The following is a 25,696-nucleotide window of genomic DNA, read 5'->3' as shown; positions in this document are numbered from 1 at the left end:
TTAGTGTTCTCAAACATTTATGATTTCCTTTTAATCAGATTCTGCTCTTCAATATTAGAATGCCTTCACAAATTTTTAAAATATATCTATCATCAATTTCATTTGAATTTCATAGTAAATTATTTCATTTCTTTAATTTGTAGTGCTATTAACTCTTCTCTTTGTCAGTCCCCCCCCAAAACTTCTTGAACAATTTTTATTTTCCTCAGAATCATAGCAAAGAATGTTCACTATTTTTCCTAAGATTCTCAAAATTCTATCCACACATGTTATGTGAAATGATAGGATGTCAGAATGAAAAAAAAAAGTCTTTCTGATCCCACATATTATCTTATATCAGCCCCAGGAGGTTAATGAGGAATTGAGGAATGCAGAGAAGTTACATATAATAATAGTGGTAACATAAAAGAAATACTGTAATGTATACCAATGTAGTAATGATTTTATTCTACAATATAATTACATGTAATATGATTTTCTTCTTATACCTCTTTAAAGAATGCAGCCCAAGCATCTCTGGCAAAATATGGTGTTGGCACATGTGGCCCTAGAGGATTTTATGGCACTTTTGGTAAGTATTGCATCTTTTTCAATATAGATTTGAATGTAATAATAACTACTTTGATTTTAACATTACAAGAAAGAATTGAAGCTGGGAAGGCCTGGTGTTTAATTGTTCTTACTGTTTAAAGAGATACTTCTGAAGTTCTTTTCTTTACCTTGGTTTCTTTACCTTGGTTTTAACCAACCTGAATAATTTAGTGTAAACTTTGTAAACTTTGACATTGCTGCTTTTCCTAAAGTCAGGATAATTTGTGAGCAAGTTAATAAGCCTTGTCCTTACTAAGATTCTTAAGTCAGGCAGCATAGAAACTTTAAAATAATTATTAATCTCCATTCTTAACCTTCCTCCATTTAGAAAATTGTCTGTTTATTCCTATGATATTATTACTATAGTTGATCACACAATAAGTCTGATGTTTACACTCAATTTGATATTTTAGCCACTTAACAAGTTCTTCCCAAGGGCCTGGGATGATGATGGTAATGATAATGATGTTATACACTACTGTTTTTTATATATTTTGACCAACTGAAGGTGGTGAGTGTGCCTAATACTCTTGCCTCCTATTTTGTCCTCAACAACAACCATGTAACCCTTTGAGATTAGGCTGAGAGAGAGTGACTGGCCTAAAGTCACCCAGCTGGCTTCATGCCTAAGGGAATCCTAGACATGACAGTCTCCTGGTTTCAAGGCCAAGACCTTAACCACAACACTATACAGGTTGTCTTTATTCCTAATTGTTATTTTCTTTAGCCCATTATCAGTCCATAAAAGGGCATGCCCTCTTCTACTATTTCTAGGTTTAATCAAGAGCAGTTGATGGGTGGAGAGAAAGAGACTTTGTCAAGGCTTTAAAAAAAAATTCATACACATTCCACCATCAGTTGTCATGTAACTTTCTGCATACTGCTGTTTAGCCAAAAATGCTGGATAGCATGCTGATATGCCCTCCTTATGATCTTGATGAAGATTTATTTGCTTTTTGTTTAATTTCCATAGCTGTGGATGTATTATAATAGGGAGATTTAAATGTGTTGAAGGTTGAAATTTCTATTATTGCAGTGTTGTGTTCAGAGAGACCACAAGAGGGCAGTCAACTGACTGGCTTTAAATTAATTTTTTACATAGTAATGCAAATACTTTAAAATAATATATATTGTGATGATCATGGTATTTTAATTTAGGCTTGAGGTGTAAGATTTTTGTAGTACAAATCCTAATATGAAAATCCCAATCTATGCTTAATCACAAAATCCCCTGAACATCTGTTTATAGATAATACTATGAAACTAAGCATTCACTTTATCTTCATGGACTGATTCTCTGGAAGTATACGTCTTGCAAATGTTTTTATACATGATTAAAATGATTTCCATGATGTCATGCCAAAATATTCAGGTCTTGTTGCTGTTCAGTTGCTAAATTGTGTCCCACTCTTCACAATCCCATGACCATAGCATGACAGGCTTCCCTGTCTTCCCCTGTCCCTCAGAGTTTGCCCAAATTCTTGTTCATTGTGTCAGTGACATTATCTAAACATTTCATCCTGTTTCTCCTTTTGCCTTCAATTTTTCTTTTCTTTTTAATTTTTTTTAAATTTTTTATCTTTTATAAAACATCTCATTAGGTGAACAAGATTCCAGATTTTACATTTCCATACAAAGGTGACCATAATTACATACCAACTTTTATGTCCAAATTAAATCATATTATTACTTATTACCTTTTTCTTTAAATAATCTCATACATTATTTAACAATATTTTCCGTATTATTCAATTTCTATATTCATTGCTATTATTTTATACAATCTCATTTCATATTGTAGCTTATTTCATTTTTCTTTAAATATTCTCCTGTCATGTTAAACAATGTTATCTACATTCTTATTCAATTTCTATAATAATTATACACATATTCTTACATCTGTCACATTTGCAATTTTTTCCACGTACAATTATTTCATTCAAAGGGTTTTCCCCTTTTATTTCCAATTCGAGCTTGCCACCCCTTTACTTATATATTTTCCCCATTTACTCCCTTTAACCCATTATAAAGATTTATAACAATATAATCATTATAGTCCCTTAACTACTACTGGGTAAATATATATGTATGTATGTATGTATGTTATGTATGTGTGCATGCATGCATGCAGGTTTTGGCGTGTTTGGGTCTTTTCCCGTGTAAGATTGAGAGTATCTTGGCAACGTTTCGATGAGGTCTCACTCGCCATCTTCAGGCTGGTGCTTTTGGCTTTGTGCCTGTGCGAGCAAAGCGTGATCGGAGCTGCCGTCTCTCTATAAATACTGGTGGGGAGGTGTGGTGTGCTGGCTCTGTTGTAAGTGGGCTGGTTGGCTGTGTTGTTATTTCTTGATTGGTTGATGGAGTTGATGTTTGCAGATTGGTTGGCTTTTTCATAGAACCTGTGTGGCTGAGGTACTGGCTGTGTGTCTATCAGCCTCCTGTGTTGTAACGACCGGGTAATGGGCTGTGTGATGACCTTCTGAGTTCTATTGTTGTGACATCCTGAGTCTTGTGCTGTAATCTCCTGGGTCATTGGCTGTGTTGCAACATCCTGAAGTTTTGTGGTGTAGCCTCCTGAGTTCCGAGATGTGATATCCTGAGTGGATGGCTGTGATGTATCGTTCCGGGTTTGGTGTGGCTTCGAGTTTGAGGTCTGGCTATGTGTTTATGGCGTGTGTCAATTTGCTTAGTTTGGGGGTCGGGATGTGTGGCAGCTGATGATGCAGCCGTGGTCTGGTTTCTGGACGGTGGTTGCCTTTCGTCTATGGGATGGGTTTGGGTTTGAGTCTGGTGAGGGAGGTTAGTGGTGGTGTCATGTGTTTTGGGTCCGGTGTTTGTTTTCATGGCTGGTACTCGTTTGTTGATAAGGGCTAGCTTCCAGATGTCTGGTAGGCCAGAGGTATCATCCCGTTTATTCATGTTATCGGGGTGTTTTTCTATTTCGATGGCTTCCCTGATTATTCTCTTGTTGAAGTGTTCAATATTGGAGATTAATTTGGTTCCCTCAAAATTAATTTAATGTCCTGTGGCTTTAAGGTACTGGAAAAGGGAGGAAGTATTTCCCTCACCAGACTCAAACCCAAACCCATCCCATAGACGAAAGGCAACCACTGTCCAGAAACCAGACCATGGCTGCATCACCAGCTGCCACACACCCCGACCCCCAAACTAAGCAAACTGACACACACCATAAACACATAGCCAGACCTCAAACTCAGAGCCAAACCAAAACCCGGAACATTACATCACAGTCATCCGCTCAGGATATCACATCACGGAAATCAGGAGGTTACACCACAAAACTTCAGGATGTTGCAACACAGCCAACGACTCAGGAGATTACAGCACAAGACCCAGGATGTCACAACAGTAGGACTCAGAAGGTCATCACACAGCCCATTACCCGGTCGTTACAACACAGGAGGCTGATAGACACACAGCCAGTACCTCAGCCACACAGGTTCTTACGAAAAAGCCAACCAGTCTGCAAACATCAACTCCATCAACCAACAAGAAATAACAACACAGCCAACCAGCCCGCTTACAACAGAGCTAGCACACCCCACCAGTATTTATAGAGGGACAGGAGCTCTGATCACGCTTTGCTCACATAGGCACGAAGCCGAAAGCACCAGCCTGAAGATGGCCAGTGGGACCTCGTCAAAACGTTGCCAAGATACTCTCAATCTTACGCGGGAAAAGACCCGAACACGCCAAAAACTGCATACTTGCACCGTGAAAATCTACAAATATGTGTGTGTGTGTGTGTGTGTGTGTGTGTTTTCTTAAGTTTTCACGGGTATTTATATGTATGGTATTCAGCTTTGTTCGGGTATTTTCCACGTCATTATAGTTGTGCTTTTAAAGTTTATGGCAGATGAGTTTCTGCCGAAACATCGCTACAACTTTAAAAGCACAACTATAATGACGTGGGAAAATACCCGAACAAAGCTGAATACCATACAAACATACATACATACATACATACATACATAATCAGATTCCACATAGTATATTCCCTTTATTATATTCTAATCATATATTTATTAAAAAAAAAAGACAGTTACATACTAACTTTATATTCCATATCTATTTCAAATTACATTTATATCTAGACTGCCATGATAAGTGTTCATGCCTAATTGACCTTAGCTGATCTCTGAAAGCTAGCCAGATTCTGATCTGACTAATTCGTAGATAGAACTTTAAGAGAAATATCAGGGAGAGTCATGAGGTTGGTAAAAAAAAAATCCTAGAAAGCAGTAGGTGTAATCACTTCCACATTTTTGCCAAGAAAATTATTTGGTTGTGTTTGTGATGTCATTAAGAAGTTAATTTGTCAAATCAGTGGGTGGTAATAAAACTCATTTGAATTCCCTTGTTGAGGTTAAAATTTGGGATGAAACTTGATTTTTAACTATGTTCAACATTGATTACAGCATAGATAACTTTAAAACTATATAGATTCAATATGGGATGACTTGCATGCCTTCTGAGATGAGGAATTATCTCATCTTTTAAATGAAAATTGTCGTTGTCTCAACTTCTAATGGGTCCTTGTTCCAAAGGTTAGTTTGGATAATTCTGCTATTGTTGCATGGGGGATATTTAAAGAAAACCTTCATAATTATAGCTGCATATATAAGTGACTTCAACAAAGCTAGATCTTGCATTAGTAATAATATGCATATAGGCTTCCTCTAAATATACAAATGTTGCAGAAACCATTTGTCTAATAGAGACAGCACGTAACAGAATGTTCACAAGGTGAATGATCTAGTTATTGTAAAAGGTGATCAGGACTTTGGTGCGAAGATGAAGAATTGGATCAATGAATGTATGTTTCTCTACTTTCTGTGGGAAATAAATAATAGTGTCGTCTATGAAGCTTCTCATTCATCCAGGTCATGATTGTCCCAAAGGTGTTTTTCAAAAGGCAATTGGGTTTTCTTTGTTTTTTCCTTGAAGACGTTTCACTTCTCATCCAAGAAGCTTTTTCAGTTTTGAAAAACATCTTTGGGATAATAATAGTGTCACATTTTCAATACTAAAGAACTTTAAAACTTGATTAGGTTTTTCGTTGTGTCAGTAATCTTTAATACAGTATTTGTGAGATTTTAAAGCCAAAAATCTGTTCATAAACGTGTGAACACTTCCTAAATAGATGTGCATTTGGAACTGGAGGAACGACTTGCCAGATTTATGAAGACCGAGGAAGCTATTCTATATTCCTATGGATTTGCTACAATTGCCAGTGCTATTCCTGCCTATTCAAAACGGGGCGACATTTTGTTTGTGTATGTACACATTCTTGATATTAAAAAGACAAAAAAAAAATAATCTGGAAAGAATTCTAGTTGTTAAAGATTAAATGTTTAAACATCAATTTTATGATCAAGTAAGATTACAGAATGTATTAATTAGTATATGGTTATTTAATAAGCTTTTTCATAGGAAAAATGGTTTTAGTGAAATTATGGATAATTTTTCAAAGCTGATTTAAATTATTTAAGTTTTATTTAAGAACTCATTTGATCTTGTCAGTTTCAAAGCACTGCCTTGATACTTTTAGATGCTTGTTAAACTACAATTTTAATCATTTATGAAATACTTTTAAAATGACTACTTCTTACAATAGATTGCTGTTTCAAAATAAACTCTTTTAAAAATTACTAGCAGCTGTTCAAATGCTTTGTCAGTATTCCCATAGGATATAGCTAAGGAAAAAGTGCAGTTGACAAGAGTGATTAAAATAAATTAATATCAGACAAGAATTTCATCTAGGAAAATGTTGTTAAATTGCTTATGTTTGTGCCAAGTCTGTAACTATAATATTATGTAGGTTTTCAAAAGTAAATACAACTCAGTTCAATTAATTTTGTTCTCAAGGTGTGTAGGATTACAACTTTTATATTTTTTTCTGATTTGTGAAACCTAAAAATGCATAAACTTTGCTGTGCCCAAGGGCAGCATTTGAATGTTGACGGGAACCTCATTTCAAAAGTATTGAAGCCAGACAAATAATCATTTTTCCCTTCAAACCCCACCAAAGGCATTAGACTCAGATTATAATAAAACATAATATCTATATAACTAAAACCTAATATCAATGAATCAATTAAAATTAGCAGTAAAATTGATTAAAATTAGAATTAAATTGCAAAAAAAAAAAAAAAAAAAAATAGGCCTGAAGGCACAGTGAAATATTTATAAGGAAAGGACAAAAAGTAAATTTGATTTATTTCACTGTAACTAAAATTCATTATAGTTCAAAAGTTCTGTAGCCATATTTGGGGAAAGTTTGAGGGACTACCCTTAGGGGCTTTGGAGACAGAATGTGATCCTCGGTGCAATTCATTATGACCCTTGGTGCAGTTGATTGCATTGAATGATTGTAATCACTAAGAATTGCCCAGTAATAATAATTCATCCTTACTCATAATCAGTAATCAGCAAGGTAGAAGACAACAAATAATCTTTACAGTATACATTTAATTTACTGTTTCTGAGGTCCCCCCCCTCACCTCAGGGAGAAGAATGTTCCATTGATGAAAAGGCCTGCTGTGAAAGGCCTGCCAACTGTATCTCCCTAAATGGCATAACCCATAGCATGCCCTCTATTGATGTGAGATATGATGTCATATATCATATCATAAACTTGGAAAAATATGTCTTTTATAGAAGGATTTTTAAAACTGTTTCCTTAACAATTATTGAAACCATAAGCTATAGGTTTTCCTTTTTTTTAACCAATTACAAAATACTTTGATTTGCCTCTCTAACATGCCAGCATAGGCAAAAGTTTTCCTTTTTAAGAACTTTGCCTACATGGTTTGCAGAAATATAACAATGCTTCATAACTCTTTAATGCCTAAACATAGTTCCATTAAAAGTAGGAAGGCAAGTATAGAAAATAGTTAGACAACACATCAATATCTTAGCATGCATTGTGGGGAAACTTCAGTCTTTTAAGAGTTAGCCAAACCATGAGTGAACTGAGATAATTTATTGTGTATTTACAGTGATGAAGCAGCCTGCTTTGCTGTTCAGAAAGGGTTGCAGGCATCCAGAAGTAACATTAAGTTTTTTAAGCATAATGATATGGATGATCTTGAGCATCTATTACAAGAGCAAGAGATTGAAGATCAAAAGGTATTGGGTTTTGGAAGAAATTAGTGTATAAATAACAAGCAACATTTTTAACTAGATAGCATATTTGAATAACCATTTTTCATTATTTTCAAAATCATCCTGAATGGTAACATTTGAAATAGACTTTGGTGGTTTGTTAATTTGGTGATTGAGTTGCTTGGAAAAGACAGTGGTATAACAAACTGGGGGAAAAATCTGCCAGTCGAATTGGATGTAGTTTTCCATTTATTTTATAAATAAATGCATGTGCGCAGCCAAAGCACCACTGATAATGCAGTGTAAAAATGTCAGTAAATTGTTTTGCTCTTGAGAAAAATAGTAGATAGCAATTCTTTGTACCATGCTCCTCCTATGCGTAAAACATTTATTGAAGTAAAACTCCATCAACATTTGTTTTACAAGATCAAGAAAACAACATAGTAACCATTTTAATGTTAAAAGAGTGTTCTTCTATATATGGAGAGCATTTTCTCAGTTACAAATAAGCTTATTGCATTTCTGATAAACAAATTGATTTTCAACATTCTATCTGCTTTTGATAACATTTAAAAAGTAAGTTAAAAAGTTGTTTTTCATGAAAATTAATATATATATTCATATTAAATTGTTTGTTTTTCTGCAGAACCCTCGAAAAGCCCGTGTAACACGAAAATTTATCATAGTAGAAGGGTTGTTTATTAATACTGGGGATATTTGTCCTCTGCCAGAATTGGTAAGTAATTCCTTCTTTTAATATCTAACTAACTTTTACAGACTGAAAAATTAAAAATTAACAAAAGGTAAATTGCTTACTAAAAGTGGAATCGATCTTCTATAAATAGATATTAAGTGTTGTCTTCCTTTGCCAGCTTTGATGCTGCTGCCAGTAAGATGGTGGCTGATGCAGAGACTGAAGAAGATATTTGGTAATGGAAAGTCAGAAGATAATATTTCTTCTCCTGGTTCTGCTTGTCATTCCCTTCTGTTGGAAAATGTTATTTAACGTTCATATGTTTGCTACAATTCGCCACAGCCAACTCGCCACAGGCAATTACACTAATATTTAAAAAATGGTGGAATAGAATAATTAAATAATGAAAGCAAAAGAAGGGACAAAATGAAATGGGAATGACAAAAATTAAAATATTTTTAAATTTATTATAAATCATTAAATTGTCCTGCGGTGAGTTATCTCGCAGCATGTTGACCATGGAGAGGTGGCCATGGTGAGGTGGCCGCAGCAAGTTGGCTGTGGCAAGTTGTCCCATTTTGTGGATTCTAAAAGTCAGTCTCTGGACTACCCTTGTAGGCAAAGTAGTAAGCCTATTCTACAACCATATGCTAAATGTTCCACTGAAGAAAAGTTAAAGAATTCAGCATCAAATCATTCAGCATTAGACAACCTGTTCTTAAAATTGAGTACCTACTTATGATTTTGAAAAATCAGGTTTAAAATCATAGCTACTTGAAAGGATGATTTCACTAAGTATTGTATAGTTATAATGGAAGAATGTGTCAGTAGCCTCTGTAGCATGCTCTGTAGCCTAGTACAATTTTCACCAACTTGAAGCAGCAGCAGATTCCACTAATTAAGAAAACACTTTCACAATTGTCAAGTTTATGTAACATAAATAAATTCAGTTTTTTGGCAAAGAAATATTTCTTCATAGAATATAAACATTGAAAGGTCTGCATTCCTGGGGTCATTTTATACAAGGATGTTGGCTATACATGGTGCTTTTAAAAACATTTCCTATGGTTAGCTATTCAAGATTCTACTTTTTTCCCAATACACAACATGTAAGTGACAAAATGCGTTAAAATGTATCTGCATTTTGCAGGATGTCCTCTCAAATTTCAAGGTAACTGGCAAAATAAAATTAAAGTATAAACATCACAAAAGGCAATTTGCTTACTTCCTAAGCAAGCAGCTTTGATGTTATTTTACAAACAAAAAAAATGGTTCTAGAAGACATTCAATCTGTTCATTGGCACATAATCAATGGAAATTTACATTTAGCAACTAAAATGCAGGAAGGTTGAATGTCTAGGAAGATTCACAATCATCCAAATCATGGTTTTCCCGAAGGTGCTTTTTTCAAAAGGTGACTAGACTTGTTTTTTCCCCTTTGAAATCATTTCACTTCTCATACAGGAAGCTTCTTTACTTCTAATTGGATGAGAAGCAAAACCAAGGAAGTCTAATTGTCTTTTGAAAAATGCCTTTTGGGACATGTTGAGTGTTGAGCTGAAGATAGTCAACAGTAGAATATTTTGAGGAGCCTGGTGGCTCAATAGTTAAATGCAGTATTGCAGGCAAGCTCTTTGATCCTGACAGGGCTCAAGGTTGACTCAGCCTTCAATCTTCCGAAGTTGGTAAAATGAGGAGCCAGATTGTTGGGGGTATATGCAAATCATGCATTATGCAATATTCAAATTCCACATTGTAAACCTCCCATAGAATGCTGTAAACTGCTATCGCGCGATATATAAGCCTAAATGCTGCTGCTATTGCTATTTTGATAAATTGTTCCTTCCTGAGCATTCATTAATCATGCATTGCTTTGTGTCATTTGTTAATGCAGGTAAAGTTAAAGTATAAATACAAAGTGAGATTGTTTTTGGAAGAAAGTTTCTCCTTTGGAGTATTGGGAGAACATGGACGAGGAGTTACAGAACATTTTGGAATAAGTGTATGTCATATATAAATGATAGTAGAATTTAATGCTACAACCAGAAAGTAAAGTTTTGATCTGGTATCTTATTTATGGTAATGTCTTCAAAGAAAATAAAGAACGGTATAACATGTAGATGGTAGTCTTGTTTGTTGCTCAGTGACCTCCATCCCTGCACTCCTAACTGTGGTTGTTAGGCAGTCTTCCCAACTGTTATGCGGACAGTCGAAGGAGCTGCCTGCTGAAGCCCTTTTGCTCTCAAACATTCCTGCAGCCCACTGATGGATTTCAGCTCCCCCTCCATGCACAGAGGGGATATCCTTCAGGGGACTGCATTTCAGAAGGATATGAAAGTTGAGCACCAGTCTCAAACGGAGAAGTGCTATGCTATCCAAGACATTGATGAAAATGTCCCCAACCCAGGGAGTCAAACAGCCTTAGCTACTCAGTCTTGCCAGGTTTCAATCAGAGTCTGCCCCATCACATTCAGACTTGAACAGCCTCCAGATATTAGGTCAACAACCAACAACCTCACCTGGGCAATCTGGAGTTCAGCTGTAAAGCAGGCATTGTCAGTATATTGCTGTGCAATAGTAAGAAATGGCACTCTACAAGCTGCCAGAAAATCCTGTTATTTCACGCTGTTTAACTGAAATTGTGGAACCCATGGTTTACAATATAAGTTGTATTTAAACAGTTCATAAAACAAATGTAGCCAATTGTGGGACAGAATAAAATCACTGAATTTGTGAATTTTCCCCAATGTGGTACTAATGAACATGTTTTTGTTCATAGTATCTGATTTTTTTCTATATATAATATTCTTTTCTAAAGAAGAGAGGAAAATAAACTGAGGTTAGAACAGTCTCAACTACACTTAGCTATTTTAAAGCTTGATGGTAGAATAAGAAACTTCAAATGGAATACATGTGGTAAGAGAAATGTGAACTGTTTTTTCTTTCTTGTACTGTTATTCATAAAGTATTGTTAGTATTTATCTGTACATGACTAAACCCATTGGAGAGTTAGGATTTATTTTCTTACACCTATATGACTGTAACTATGCTTTCACTTTTTAACATTAAGCAATTGGCATTTCTTGTGTTAGATTGATGACATTGATCTTGTAAGTGCAACTATGGAAAATTCCCTGGCTTCTATTGGAGGATTTTGCTGTGGACGAAGCTTTGTTATTGACCACCAGGTATGTGAAAGACCTTGAAAGACAAACTATGACAGAGTTATATTTTTATGGAGCCAATATAGGCATTTATTTGTATGTTTATTTATTGTTTGTAACAATTATACACCACTGCAATCAAATAAGACCTTTGGTGGGTCACAAGATCTATAAAAAAATAACTGGGTTGTGGTAAGTCTAAATAAAAACGTGTCATTAATTTAAAAACCCATAAGAACAATCAGAGACCAGAAAACATGTTGTGCCACATATACACCTGATGGCTGATTCTGCCTTATGAGCACTCCATGAAATAGCTGTTTTTAACATTTTCATGAATTAGGAAGGTTGCCCCAGAGGCCTCCATTGAAAAGCAGCATCATTTAACTCAAACTCCTTTGCAGGTAGTCCTCGACTTATGACTACAATTGAATCCAAAGTTTCCATTGCTAAGCAAAACAGTTAAGTGAGTTTTGCCCCATTTTACAACCTTTCTTAAGCAAATCATTGCAGTTAAGTCAGTAACACAGTTGTTAAGTGAATCTGGCTTCCACATTGAAGTTTCTTTTCAGAAGGTTTCAAAAGTGATCACATGACCCTAGGACACTGCAACCTATCATAAAGGCATGCCAGTTGCCAAGTGGCTGAATTTCGATCACGTGACCAGGGGGATGTTGCAGCAGTCGTAAGCGTGAAAAATTGTAAGTCTTCAGTGACATTGTAATTTGGGGCGGTCAATAAACGAAGTCAATGACTACCTGTACTTAATAGAAATGAGAAACTTAGATATTTTCTCCTAAGATAACCTTTTGGGGAAGCTTATTCAAGTTAGAAGTTTTAGATGAACATGAATACACATCCTCTCAATCTTGTACATATTTGCTACAAATTGCTTGCTCTGCATGTTGTCAATTCAGAATTATATCAATTGTTGGCAGGCACTGAACTTTGGGGAAATACTGTATTGATATCAGATGCTGAGAAGTAGCTTTTATTTGGTATTGAAGAATTGATGCACCTTCCTTGCCAAGAATGAATTTGCCTTGACATGTTGTAGTGACAGGTGATGGGTAGAGAGAAAATATCACTAGAAGGATATTAGAATAACAGATAATCATTGTGTTCCTTTTCTGATCCAATGACCTCACTTATCATAGATATTAGGTTTGTTAATGACAAGGAAGTTGTCTGTGTAGAAGACGGTTGTAATTGCATAGTATTTTTAAATATTGTACATCGAGATTTTTTTGGCATGTTTGAAAGTGATCCATCAGGTCATGTTATACATATAGCTTTTGCTAATGTTGGCAAAGATGAGGTTTTGAATTAATCAGACCATGGCCTTTACATATAGATGCTGCCAATAAGAATGTAGACACAGCTATATATTAACTGTTGTATTTACAGCAAGTAATACCGTTTTACTTCTCAAATAGTTTTGAAATAGAAAAGTTAAATTAGATTTATTAAGTGTTAATGCAATCATATAAGAGCAAGTTTAGGCTGGAAACCAGGAGACTGGAAATTCTAATTCCCTTTTAGGCATAAAGCCAGCTTGGTGACCTTAGACTGGTCACTCTCTTTCAGGTTTAGGAAGGAGGCAACGGCAAACCACTTTTGAAAAATGTCTATGGAGATTCTCAGCCATCCAAGTCATGGTTGTCCCAAAGATACTTTTTTCAAGAGGCAGCTGGACTTTCTTGTTTTTCTTTGAAGAAGTTTAATTTCTCATCCAGAGCTGAAGAAGCTTCTTGGATGAGAAGTGAAATGTCTTCAGAGAAAAACAAGAAAATCCAACTGCCTCTTGAAAAAAGTAACTTTGGGACACTTCTGAAAAAACTTGCCAAGAAAGCTATAAGAACTTGTCCTGGCAATCACTGAGAATCAGATAAGATTGAATGAAAGAAAAAAAATACTTATTTGTTATTATAATGTATATGTTGCTTAAACTAGCAAAAGCCAAATTAGATAAAATACATAATTAACTGATTACTGTCTTTTTGGATTAAATGTTCTTAAATGTAGATTTCTCTTCCTTTCAATTAAACAAATAGTTGTATATTTACCAGTAGGTTCTGTATATAGATAGTACTTGGAAATATGTTCCTTTAATATTATTACTTTTGTTCTCAGAGGCTGTCTGGTCAAGGCTATTGCTTTTCAGCCTCTCTGCCTCCCCTCCTAGCTGCTGCTGCCATTGAAGCTCTCAATATCATGCAAGAAAACCCAGGTAATTTTTCTAGAATTTAATAATTGTAGTTATGTTTTGAAAAGTACTTTTGAGCTTTGAGAAATACGGATTCATATACTGGCATGGATTTACTGGGTGGTTTTGATTGTCAATCACAGTTGCTGTAAGGTAATATGGGATTGCAGTTCATATTTGACTTGAACTGAGAGGTTTCAGAATGATATCTATATTTCATACACACAAATTTATATTCACTTACGTCTATCTTAATTTCAGTGAGGAATGCATAATGTTGTAACAGAGTTTGCAGATCATACATGCTTGTATAAAAAAGTCTTCCTAGCAGTTTAACTGATTGTAAGAAATGTTCAAAGAGCTTCATTTCATGCACTGCACAATAGAAGAGAAATAGTAATAGTATTTGAAAAATACTATTATGTCCTCCACTCAATAATTTGCCAAAGTTAAATATACCCAAATCCTTTGTCTTTCTTCATAAAGGTTAATTTTTAGTTCTATGGACATCTGCATCACCCTATCTTTGAACCTGAACCATTTTCTCTGAACCTGCTGTGGTCCACCAGCGGCCTGCGGAGCTGGCAGCAGAGTCAGACAGTGGGGAGGAACATGGGCCAGTTCTGGAGTCTGGGGAGGGCTCGGATGAGGGATCTCTGTCCGATACAGAGATGGGGCCAGGGCCATCTGAGAGTTATGTGCTGACTCCGGAGCCTCCAGAATCTGACATCAGCAAGGCAGAGGAACTGGGGGAGCCTGTCCCAGTGCACGCTTGCACAGAGCTGCCAGAAGGCAAGAACAGTTAAGACAAAAGGGGTGACTTGGGAGTAAGGCTTGAAAATGATTGGCCTGTCCCATAAGACATAAAGGAAGAGCAAAGGGACATGAGCCTTTGCAGGAAGCAACTTTGTTCGTTCTGGTCGGTTTAAAATTTGAAGCTCTGTGTTGACTTTGTGCTCCGTTTGGCCTTGTACAGCTAATTGGCAATTTAGTCACTGACAGTATTTCAAGGGAGATAAAGGTGGGTGCTTATCAGCCTTATCCCGAAAGACTGTGGCAGACTTCTGTTGGACTATTCATAAACTGTTTGGACTCATTACAGGCTGTGAATGCATGTAATTCAGAGCTGTTGAAATAATAAAAAAGGGTTTGGGGAACAGCGTGTGATTGTTACTGTCTCAGGAAGCCTTGGTCAGAACAGAACCCTTATTAAATTGTGGTACTCAAAACTGTTCACAATAGACAAAGTGTTACCCATATTTGTTAAATACAATTCCAGATTGTTTCAGCATTTAGGAACTCAGACCCATGTTTCCAGAAATCAGATCTCTCCTGTGAAAGTCACTTGTTATTGATCTATAGTACAGATAGTCCTTGACTTATGACCACAATTGAGCTCAAAATTTCTGTTTCTAAGTGAGACATTTGTTAGGCAAGTTTTGCCCTACTTCTATGACCCTTGCCACAGTTGTTAAATGAATCACTGCAGTTAAATGTAGTCTCAATCACACAGTGGACAGAAGAGCTTTAGAGGACTAACTGCCATCAGTATTTTATATCTATGCTTAACTTTCAGATTTGTTAAAGAAAGACATCCTATGAAAAGAAATTAGCTCGGAAAAATCAAATCCAGCATTAGGATCTGTTACAAAAATTATATAAAATTAATAACATTAAACACTCTTAGGATGTCTTCATACAAAAGTAGGTGTTGTGGCTGTCATTAAATAAATATTGGAGAAATGAGCGCGGAATGGAAGAGGCGCAGTTAAAAGATTCATAGAGAGTTTATAGAGTTTATTTTTCCTTTGCAACTACAATCCACTCTCTTCCTGCAAGATGAAAGTGCTTGATTCTAGAGCAAGAACAGAGAATGTCTAAGATGAAGGTTACATTTGGTTTTTAAGCCTTAAGCTGAAAGTCCTATTCCAAAAATAGTTGGCATGGCATAACAAATAGTTGGCACAACAAAATTACATATATTTTTAGTTTATATTTAAAGTAATCAAATTTATAAAGCCATTCATCTTATGGAAAGTGACTCTGGGAAGTGCACAACAATTAGATAAAAACAACAAAAACAAAACTCTAAAATATAAACATCCATATTAATAAATATCACAGTGGAAGAGGCCTGCCTCAACAGCGGAGCCACCTAAACAAGTCATAGCACAGAAGGCTTTTTAAAATATCCAAAGAGATGGGGCTGATCTAATTTCAGAGGGAACAACGTTCCATAGGGCAGACGCAAGGGTAGAGAAGAGATGTGTTGGTATATTTTCTCTTGTGACTTTGAAAAGGTAAAAGACAGGAAGAATGGACAAATTGCAATGTAGTCTTAAATAGCTATTTAAATTGGTATGTCATGTTTAACTAATTAAATTGATATTCAAGGATTTCTTTTGTTTATTTTTTTGTTTAGGCATTTTTCAGGTTTTAAGACAAAAATGTAAGCAAATATACAAAGCTTTACAAGGGTAAGTAAATTCATTGTCATCTTATTTAAAACTTGACTTTAAAGAGAAAAATTATTTTTAAAGTGCTTACAATAAAGAAAACATTTACTGGTCTAAGCTCTATATTTAAGCTATTTTAACAGTGGTGGGTTGCAAAGTAGGTTGCCATGGGTTTGGTGGGTATGGCTTGGTAGGCGCACTTTGTGCGCACCAAACATGCACTTTACACAGGCGCAAAGGCTTTCCAACTCATCTGCAATCCTGCACTCTCCCTGTCGCTTCAGCAGCTGACGCGCGCCAATCTGTTGTGCCACACAAAGCAACTGCGCTTCAAAAGCAAGGAATAAAAATCAGTATGGGAGCCCAGGCGGGTGGGCGGGCCCAACAGCAGCTCCTCAGAGAGAACTGATTCACTCTCCGCTGATCTTTGGCGCTACCGGTACACCAGAACCGGGCCAAACCGGTAGAATACCACCACTGTATTTTAGTAAGAACTACTTTTTTTTAGAATAAAATTCTTTATTGGCCAAGTGTGATTGGACATACAAGAAATTTGTCTTGGTGCAAATGCTCTCAGTATACATAAAAGAAAAGATACATTCGTCAAGAGTCAAGAATCATAAGGTATAACACTTAATGATAGTCATAGGGTACAATAAGCAATCAAATCATACTAGGAAACAGTCAATATAAATCCTAAGCATATAAGCGACAAAGTTACAGTCATACAGTCATAAATGGGAAGGGATGGGTGATAAGGAGTGATGAGAAGATTAATAGTAATAGTAGTAGTGCAGACTTTGTAAATAGTTGAACAGCGTTGAGGGAATTATTTGTTTAGCAGAATGACGGCTTTTGGGGAAAAACTGTTCTTGTGTGTAGATGTTCTGGTGTGCAGTGCTCTATAGCATCGTTTTGAGGGAAGGAGTTGAAACAGTTTATGTCTGGGATGTGAGGGGTCTGTAAATATTTTCACAGCCCTCTTTTTGACTCGTGCAGTATACAGGTCCTCCATGGAAGGCGGGTTGGTAGTAATTGTTTTTTCTGCAGTCCTAATTATCCTTTGATAATTTTTACTATAGCTATAGCCTAGCATAGTGTAGTTAAAAGAAACTCAACTCAAAAAATATTTTTGACTTGAAAAAAATTTATTGTAGTACATTATAGGCCATATTTTCTTACTAAAAAGAAATATTCCAGATATTTTGGTGATATGGTAGACATGTATTTTAAATTGTAAAGCTTAATAAACATATAAAAAGTACCGCTAGTTTTCCCTGGGAAGTTACATTATTATCAGCAAAAGCAACATTAATAACAGAAATGCAATAAATCTTAAACGAAAGTTGGGACACAATTAAGATATAATTACTTTAAAAACAGGTTTCTTATTACTAAGCACCTTTACTATCTTGTTGAAAAATATCCCATTTGTATTAAGGAGGCTTAGCTCCTTTATTAATTCAGAGACTATTGACCAGTCTATTGAGGTGGAGCTATTTGAACCTCTCTTGTCTGAAAATCACATCTGTATATCCCAGTATATTTTAAACAAGATGTCATGTTCTCTGAATCTTGATTAGGGTCTTTTCAGTTCTTATCCATCAATCTGTACTTGCTTTCTCCTTTAAAGCTCTAAAACTAAAATACTATATTCCAGATGTTCTGCAGAACTATTCTGGATCAGCCATGGTTCAGCCGGAACAACACCTGGAATATTTTTCTTTTCTTTTTGCTCCCAATTGTGCTTGAAATCATATCTGGAAGGATGTTGTCACGACGTCATAATTTTTATGGGATAGTGGAGCTCTCCCCTCAGTTATATGTTCCAACATATCCTATTAAATGGGCATATCCTTCATCTTCCCAAATATCTCTTTATCTTCATTTTCCCCTTCCCTGTTTCTCATCAGCCACCAATGTTCCAGCCTGATATAACTCGATCATCTCACCTGCACCTCAAATTTCTCAATAGCTTTTTCTTTTGTGCTATCTTGCCTCTTCTCAGTTACCAAAATACTCTTGGCTTTACTCACTTTTACTTTTCTCCAGACACTTCTTCCTGGAATTAGAGGGTTGCAGTTGATATCCAAAACAAAACACTCCTGCTTTGTTTCACATCCATACTAAATATGCATGTTCGAGCATTAACCACCCAAAAGTAGCTGTACCATGCACAGAACAATCTAAGCATAAATCATTTGGCATATTTAATCCCAAGTTTGTGATACATTTTTGTCCCGTGTATGTTTTCATTGGGTCAAAAACACGTGGCTTTCCACTGTATTCCTTTAGAGCTGTGGTTCTCAAACATTTTGGCTTCAAGTCCCCTTAAAGTTCTTAAAAATGATCAAGGACCCAAAGAGCTTTGATTTATGTGGGTTACTTCTATCAATATACACTGTATTAGAAATTAAAATTGAGAAATGATAAAATATGTATTATTTGGCTTCTTGACCCCATGAAAGGCTCTTGGGCATCTCCAGGGTTTCCAGACACACTTTGAGATCTGCTGCTTTAGAATATGATCAGCTTGCTTATAAAAAGCTAACTGCTGTTCTCTCACGCACTCTAGTTGATTGACCTTTTGTCTGAAAGGGCCTGTGTCTGTCTCTTTGCTTTGCTTATTCTTTTCTGACGAGATGTGTACTTGAGTCAGATGACAGTTTATTTTAAGTAACTGACGAAAGTAACATAGAAATCAACTTGAGGTTTGTATAGCAGCCTCTAGAAATTCAGACTATGTTTATTACAGAGTGTTGTTTGGCCAAAACCTGAAAATGTCAAAGCTTTGATTTGGCTGAGGTTCAAAGGTGTCTTCTCACATTATCCCAGCTGTTCCTTTTACAACCATTATTTTAGTTACTGAAATATTTTAACAAGACTGTTTTGTTAGAAATGTCTGACTGAATTCAACAATATGGATGCTTCCGAGAATAGTATATTAATTTCACAATTTTCGTCATGCTGTTTACCGGTAACAGTGGCGCATAATAAAATAAGTTTTTGTTTGTTATTAATTAAATATACATGTTATTTTAATTCTGGAACTGTTGTTTTATCATTATCAAATAAAAACACATCTACTGAACCAAGTAGCAATTTGGAAAGGTTTATAATAATTTCTATAACTGCCAACAGCATTCCATTGGGATTATAACCCCACATTATTACAAACTGATCTCCATTGATTGCATACTTATTATGAGCTTCTTGGATTCCATGTTTCTATTAAATGATTCTTTTTTAAATAGTATACTTTTGTATACTATTGTAACATGTAAATAATCAAGAAATTTATCTTGTATAAAAATCTGAATAATAAAATATATTTTAGGCTCAAAATTGCCTAAATGTTAGATAATATTACTATGCTTACATTGTGATCTTACATTACAGTTTTAATGTAGGTGCTGATTCTCTTTTGGTAATGGCTTTGTATTAACAAATAGTTTTCATAACAAATGGTATATTGCAAAATCGCAATAAATATATATTTGTACCTTTTTTTTATTCTGTTATCTTCAGAATTAAGATTTTCTACAGGTCATCCCAGCCCCTTTCCAAAATAATGGGCTTAAGTCTCTTCATGCACACCTTTGCATTGACTTTATATAATCCATTTAGGACATTGTCCACTTGCTCTCAATTTTGATTTCATTGATTTAATTCAGTTAATTAGATTAGCAGTTCTGTGTTGGCAATGCTTTTGTGAATAATTGGTAGCAGTAAAAATACATTTTAGGAAATGCCTTTTTTCTGCTCATCTTAGCTTAGAAGTATATTTATGGCATATACAACTTTTAAGTGGCTCAGTGCGGTTAAGGCTTTCAACCTGTCAATCATAAGCTAGAGCAATAGCTTCTGTAGGAGTGGGAGAAGAGATAACTGCAGAAACAATGCCTAATCATATTGCTTCAAGGAGCATGTCCAAAAGTAGTATGGTATGCCCCTTAGAATACCTAGAATTAGATGGTATCCCAGGAAAATTATCATTCATCTAATCTAGGAATGTTTTCCTTTTGACGCTTAACAAGTGTGGCTAAGACGCTAAGTTTATCAATCAGAAAGGTGGGCAGTTTGGCGGTTCAAATCCCTAGCACCGCATAATGGAGTGAGCTCCTGTTACTTGTCCCATCTTCTGCCAACCTAGCAGTTCGAAAGCATGTAAAAATGCAAGTAGAAAAATAGGGACCACTTTGGTGAGAAGATAACATTGTTCCTTGTGCCTTTGGCGTTTAGTCATGCCAGCCACATGACTATGGAGACTTCTTCGGACAGCGCTGGCTCTTCGGCTTTGTAACGGAGATGAGCACTGCCCCCTAGAGCCGGAAAATGCGAGGGGAACCTTTACCGTATAGAAAAATACTGATATAGCTAACCTGAACAGGAACAGAAAAGTAGGTCAGGCAGGCTAGATAGAAGAACTATTCATAGTTTTCTACAGTTAACACTAACAACCTGCTTCATTATATACTGTTTGTTTCTACTCTTATGGAAGATTGTGGATAGTGATGTTAGTGATCAGGTCATCTGCCTTGAGGTGAAGTATGGACTTGATTCCTACTTTGCAGCCTTGTACAAAACCAAGCAGTGTGTTACATCCAGTTCACTGTTACAGCAAAATTGTTTTTTTCAGTGACATTTATAACCCTGTGTTTGATTTAACATGGTTGCTTTTTGTAGGATTCCTGGTCTACGACTAGTGGGACAGTCGTTTTCCCCAGCATTACATCTCCAGTTAGAAGAAAGTACTGGATCTCGAGAAAGTGACATGAGGCTACTGAAAGAAATTGTAGAATATGTAAGATTTCTTTTTAAAATGTCGAATCCTTCAAAACTGAATTTGAACAAGAAACATGACTCAATAGTTTTGTGCTTTGTCATGAGACTTAAACTAAGTTGCATCAGTCTTCAATTACTGCTAGTATATTTATAAAGAGAGGACAACAAACCAAGATTATGACAACATTGTTTTGTTTCACAATATTTGCTTGTTTCAATAAACTTTACATTACATTAACTGTACTTTATTGTTAATTAAGCTACGGCATGAAACCAGAGTTGTTAGTAGCCACAAAAATTTCTATATGCTTCAAGGTGCACTTACAGAAGTGCGGCCTGGATTGAAGCAGACAACAAGTGAAGCACAAATGGAAAGGGTATTTTTACTAATTGGAAGAAAGGAATAGTAGAGAGAACTGATTGAAGAGTGGTGCATTATTGGAAGGGGTGTGTGTGAGGGAAGAGAAAACAGCAACCACAGAAACTAGGATAAAAACTAGGTCCAAAGAAAATTCCTATTATATGTTGCCAGTATTTCATAATAAAAACATTAATGGGCAGCTCATATACTTAGCTGTATAACTGGTTCTATGTTTTGTCCCCAGTGTATGAACAGAGGTATTGCTTTAACTCAGGCTCGCTATTTGGAAAAAGAAGAAAAATATCTCCGTCCACCCAGGTTAGTAATTACTTAATTCTATTAAAATAAAACTTTTCAAGTCTTGTACTGTATAGTTGTGGCATATTATACTGGAACTTATACATTTTGAATATTTCTGCTATGTTTCTAAATTGCCATTAAATATAAGCCAATTCCAGGATTCTTTTTTAATTCAGTGGCTGAACAATGGAATGTAAAAATAAGAAACAAGGTTTTTTTTTAATATGAAGCTCCCTCAAACTTGATGGAATCATGAAAGGTGTTAAACTATGGTTGATACGAGTCACTCTATTAGCCAGTTAATCTCAGTATTATCTATTGTTGCTACTCCATGCCTTAGAAAGTCTTGGTAGAATTAAGATAGGCTAAGGATTGATTTTAAAAGACATGCAGATTTGCATGAATTTGAGAGAATATAATCTCTCAAATAACTTGTGGGGCTTGGAAAATGACCACACTATTAATTGCTTAGAAAAAAAATTAGTAGCCATTAGAATTGATGTAATAAATCTGACTACATCTTTTAACTTCAATATGTACAGGTCTAATTATATTAATCTCTAGATATTGTAAGGCTTTTTTAAAAAACTGTACAGCAAATAGATGTCAATTGACTGTTTTGGTTCCTTCTAGCATACGGGTGGCAGTGACGGTAGAACAAACAGAGCAGGAATTGGAAAAAGCTGCCTCCCTTATCAGAGAAGCTGCAGAATCGATACTAAACTGAGGTTGGATTGCTTCAATTTCTGTCTCACACAATACTAGGATGCTGGTGTTTTCACAGTGTGATGACTTGCACTTCAGAGAGTTAAATTATTTGGATTATCATCTGATAGAACTGAAAGTTGGACTTTATTGGGTCATTTCACACACAAAAACAGATATACAAATACTGGAACACTGAACATACACTATATAAAAGCTTGTATCTATTTTTACATTGTTTAAATTGGGGATCAGTGTTACACTGATGATATTTCACTTGAGCAAGACGATGTCTCCATTCTCAAAAGTCTTTCTTTCCTTAGTTTTCTAAATGCATTTTGAAATAAGTTAAAGTACATGAAAAAAGGATATAAAAGTTTTCAGAGTGCTCTTAATTTAATCATTCTTAGTAAAATATATTGTTTCGAACATTTAAAAAAAAAACCTTGTGGTCAAAATAGATACTTAACATGATATTATGGGATCCTATGAAATTAAGTATTTAAGGAGCTTTTATTACCCTTGTATACAAATTTTGTTTAGATCATTCCACCTCTGAATTTCTTGAAAACATTCGCTTTTTAAAAATCTTTGTTGAATTTAAATTGTATATCTCATTTCATTCCAGCAACATCATGAGTTGCCATTGACCTTTATTTACTATGTACTTAACTTTTACACCAGTGCTCCAGCTATTGATAATGTGCAGTCATTTAAAGCCATAATATGGACATAAAGTTACCTATTTACACTTCAGGTGGAATGTGAGTTTGTATATTAAAAGAGTTTTATGCAAAGTTGATGTCTTCATGAAATACAGTTTCACAGAGCTGTTGTTTGGCAGCAAGAATAAAAATCTGGCACAAAGAGAATACAACAGTAATTTGGTAAGTGCTTTAATTACTGGATAAATTAGTTTAGGAAAGGTATCTATGTTATATATACTTACTGCTAAAAAATTTAACTAATTAGAAATTTATACATGTCATTGCATGGAGTTCATATCATCTGTACTAAAAAATTTCCAAACTTTATACTTAGCATGTAATTGTTTGAGATCACAAAATCTTTGGCATAGATTTGCAAGATATTACAGTAAAGCAACAGTCAGTAATACCAAAGAAGTTACAATATGCCAATATTCTTGTAACCTTCAAGGTAGCTGTAGCTGAGATGTTGTGATACAGGTGAAACTCGAAAAATTAGAATATAGTGCAAAAGTTCATTTATTTCAGTAATGCAACTTAATAGGTGAAACTAATATATGTGATAGACTCATTACTGCAAAGCAAGATAGTTCAAGCCGTGATGTGTCATAATTGAGATGATCATGTAATGAGTCTATCTCATATATTAGTTTCACCTTTTAAGTTGCATTACTGAAATAAATGAACTTTTGCACGATATTCTAATTTTTCGAGTTTCACCTGTATATGTAATGTGAATTGCCACAAGTAGGGTTCCAAAACTCGTGATTAAGACTATGTTTAAGATTTTCTAATATGTCCAGGTTGGATTCTTTACCCTTGTGCCTTCTTTGGTTGCTGCTAAATGGATTTCAGTGCTATATTTGGACATATTTTTTTAATAAAAGCATATATTTGATCCAGTATTTCAGTTATTTCTGAATTTTTTGTTATGTTGTACCCAATTGTGTGCATCAATTACAATAATTGTTTCTTATTTAAAAAATAGCTGAATCTGATTTGGATCGATTTGGAGCACTTTCTGCCACAAATTTAAGTATCCTTTTGACAGTTATTTTAAATCAATAGTTGGCTTCAACTTTGTTACCTAATTAGATGATATTGTCAAAGTTACTCCTCCAATATTTCTCCCAACCCAGCAGATAAATATCAGTATATCTGGCAGTTGAGCTCTAACTCTTCTATTATCTTCAATAAGCTAATAATTAAGTTGCAAAGATAAATAATTACAGTACAGAGTCGTCTTCAGATAGGAACAAATTTGACAGATATGAAGACAAATTGATGATATGCAAGTTGAATACACCAAAATGGACCAAATCAGAAATTTATGATATGCAAATTTAATATATTAAAACGGACCAAACAGAATCTCCATGCATTATTTGGCAATATAGAAAATGAGAAGAATTAATTTTTATATATCACACCTGAGTGTGCAGCACCTGATTTGGTGTTTCTAGTATCTCTAAGCCACTAGTATATATATCACCTGCATATATTGCAGTGTAAACCATTGTTTAGAGGTGAAAATTACAGGATAGTATGGGAGCACAATCTGAGGCTGCAATTAGAACCAGCTCTAATAGTCTTTATTGTGACACATAAAAAATCATCTGTATCAATCCAGCTCAGGGAAACCAAATATTTTATATCGATAGTACTTAGATTTATGAATCTGAATTGCATTAATCAGCCTTCTGCCAGGGTGATGAAAGGTTTTCATAGCAGAAACAGTAATGTTTTATGTGAAGGAATGGAATGGAATAGAATACACACCTGAGGGGGAAAGGTTGTTGAAATACTAAAAATTGTAAAGGAAATCCTCCAAAGCCATTAAGAATAAAACACCAAAATAAATGGCGTTTTTCTTCAATCTTTCTGTTCTTGAAATGCAGAATTTGCTAATGCTAAACCACAAGAATAGCTGTGGTTACATGTGGGAAATATTGTAATGAGAGATTCCCTTTTAATAGCAATAAAGACAGATATCTAGATATGAAAAGAATTTTAAAGAGAAAGTGGGAAAAACAAATGGCAACATTCCCAAAAAGAATGCTTCAGCGTATTTTGAGAAATGTCAGCAGAGAATATGCATGGAGTTAAGAGCACCTTCTGCTTCCTGCTTTCCTGCAAGATAAAGGGTGGGAGGTACAAGATCCTGTATGTAATCTTATAATAAAAATAGCATCGAGATTCATAATATGGATTTCCCAATCTGGTCTACATTTCAAAAGGCTGAAATCAATCTTGAAAGTCTGAATGCACTTCTCTCCTCCTCCATCTTCAAGGGAACTAGAGAGAGTGAAGCCTTGAGAGGTTTCTCAAATTATGTTTCTGCCTTGGATTCATATTTCTTTTGTTCGACCATTGTCTTAGTTGCGATTCTTCCTCCTGCTCTTCGACATTATTGCTACTACCCTTTACAAAGCTCAGTTCAAGTGGAATCGGGATAGGCACTGCCAGATTTTCATGTAGAGCTGAACTGTAAACATAGGTTTTAAAAGGTTCGCCCAGTGTAGATGTAGACAGTGTGGTATCCCAGTCACCCTGTATGGCTGGTTCCTTCTGATGCTTATCCTATCTAACTGAAATAATA

The 25,696-nt window shown here is 35.2% G+C and overlaps 1 protein-coding gene across 1 annotated transcript in view; it reads left to right on the top strand.

Annotated features, from left to right (window-relative positions):
- The window catches only part of SPTLC1 (serine palmitoyltransferase long chain base subunit 1), a 33,068-nt gene extending 9,066 nt beyond the window's left edge, over positions 1 to 24,002 (top strand). Inside the window, exons 5-15 of the mRNA XM_026673996.2 lie at positions 499 to 571; positions 5,756 to 5,888; positions 7,614 to 7,743; positions 8,366 to 8,455; positions 10,308 to 10,415; positions 11,506 to 11,601; positions 13,711 to 13,807; positions 16,206 to 16,260; positions 20,926 to 21,043; positions 21,630 to 21,703; positions 22,319 to 24,002. Coding sequence (XP_026529781.1) covers positions 499 to 571; positions 5,756 to 5,888; positions 7,614 to 7,743; positions 8,366 to 8,455; positions 10,308 to 10,415; positions 11,506 to 11,601; positions 13,711 to 13,807; positions 16,206 to 16,260; positions 20,926 to 21,043; positions 21,630 to 21,703; positions 22,319 to 22,412 — 1,068 coding nt within the window. The 3' untranslated portion in view covers positions 22,413 to 24,002. The remainder of the gene's footprint in view (positions 1 to 498; positions 572 to 5,755; positions 5,889 to 7,613; positions 7,744 to 8,365; positions 8,456 to 10,307; positions 10,416 to 11,505; positions 11,602 to 13,710; positions 13,808 to 16,205; positions 16,261 to 20,925; positions 21,044 to 21,629; positions 21,704 to 22,318) is intronic.
- The last annotated feature ends 1,694 nt before the right edge of the window (positions 24,003 to 25,696 follow it).

The sequence above is a fragment of the Notechis scutatus genome, chromosome 2 (genome assembly GCF_049901735.1).
Source record: "Notechis scutatus isolate UNSWTSFEM ecotype Mainland chromosome 2, rNotScu1.2, whole genome shotgun sequence".
Lineage (NCBI taxonomy): Eukaryota > Metazoa > Chordata > Lepidosauria > Squamata > Elapidae > Notechis > Notechis scutatus.
This window is presented reverse-complemented; position numbering and strand designations above follow the sequence as displayed.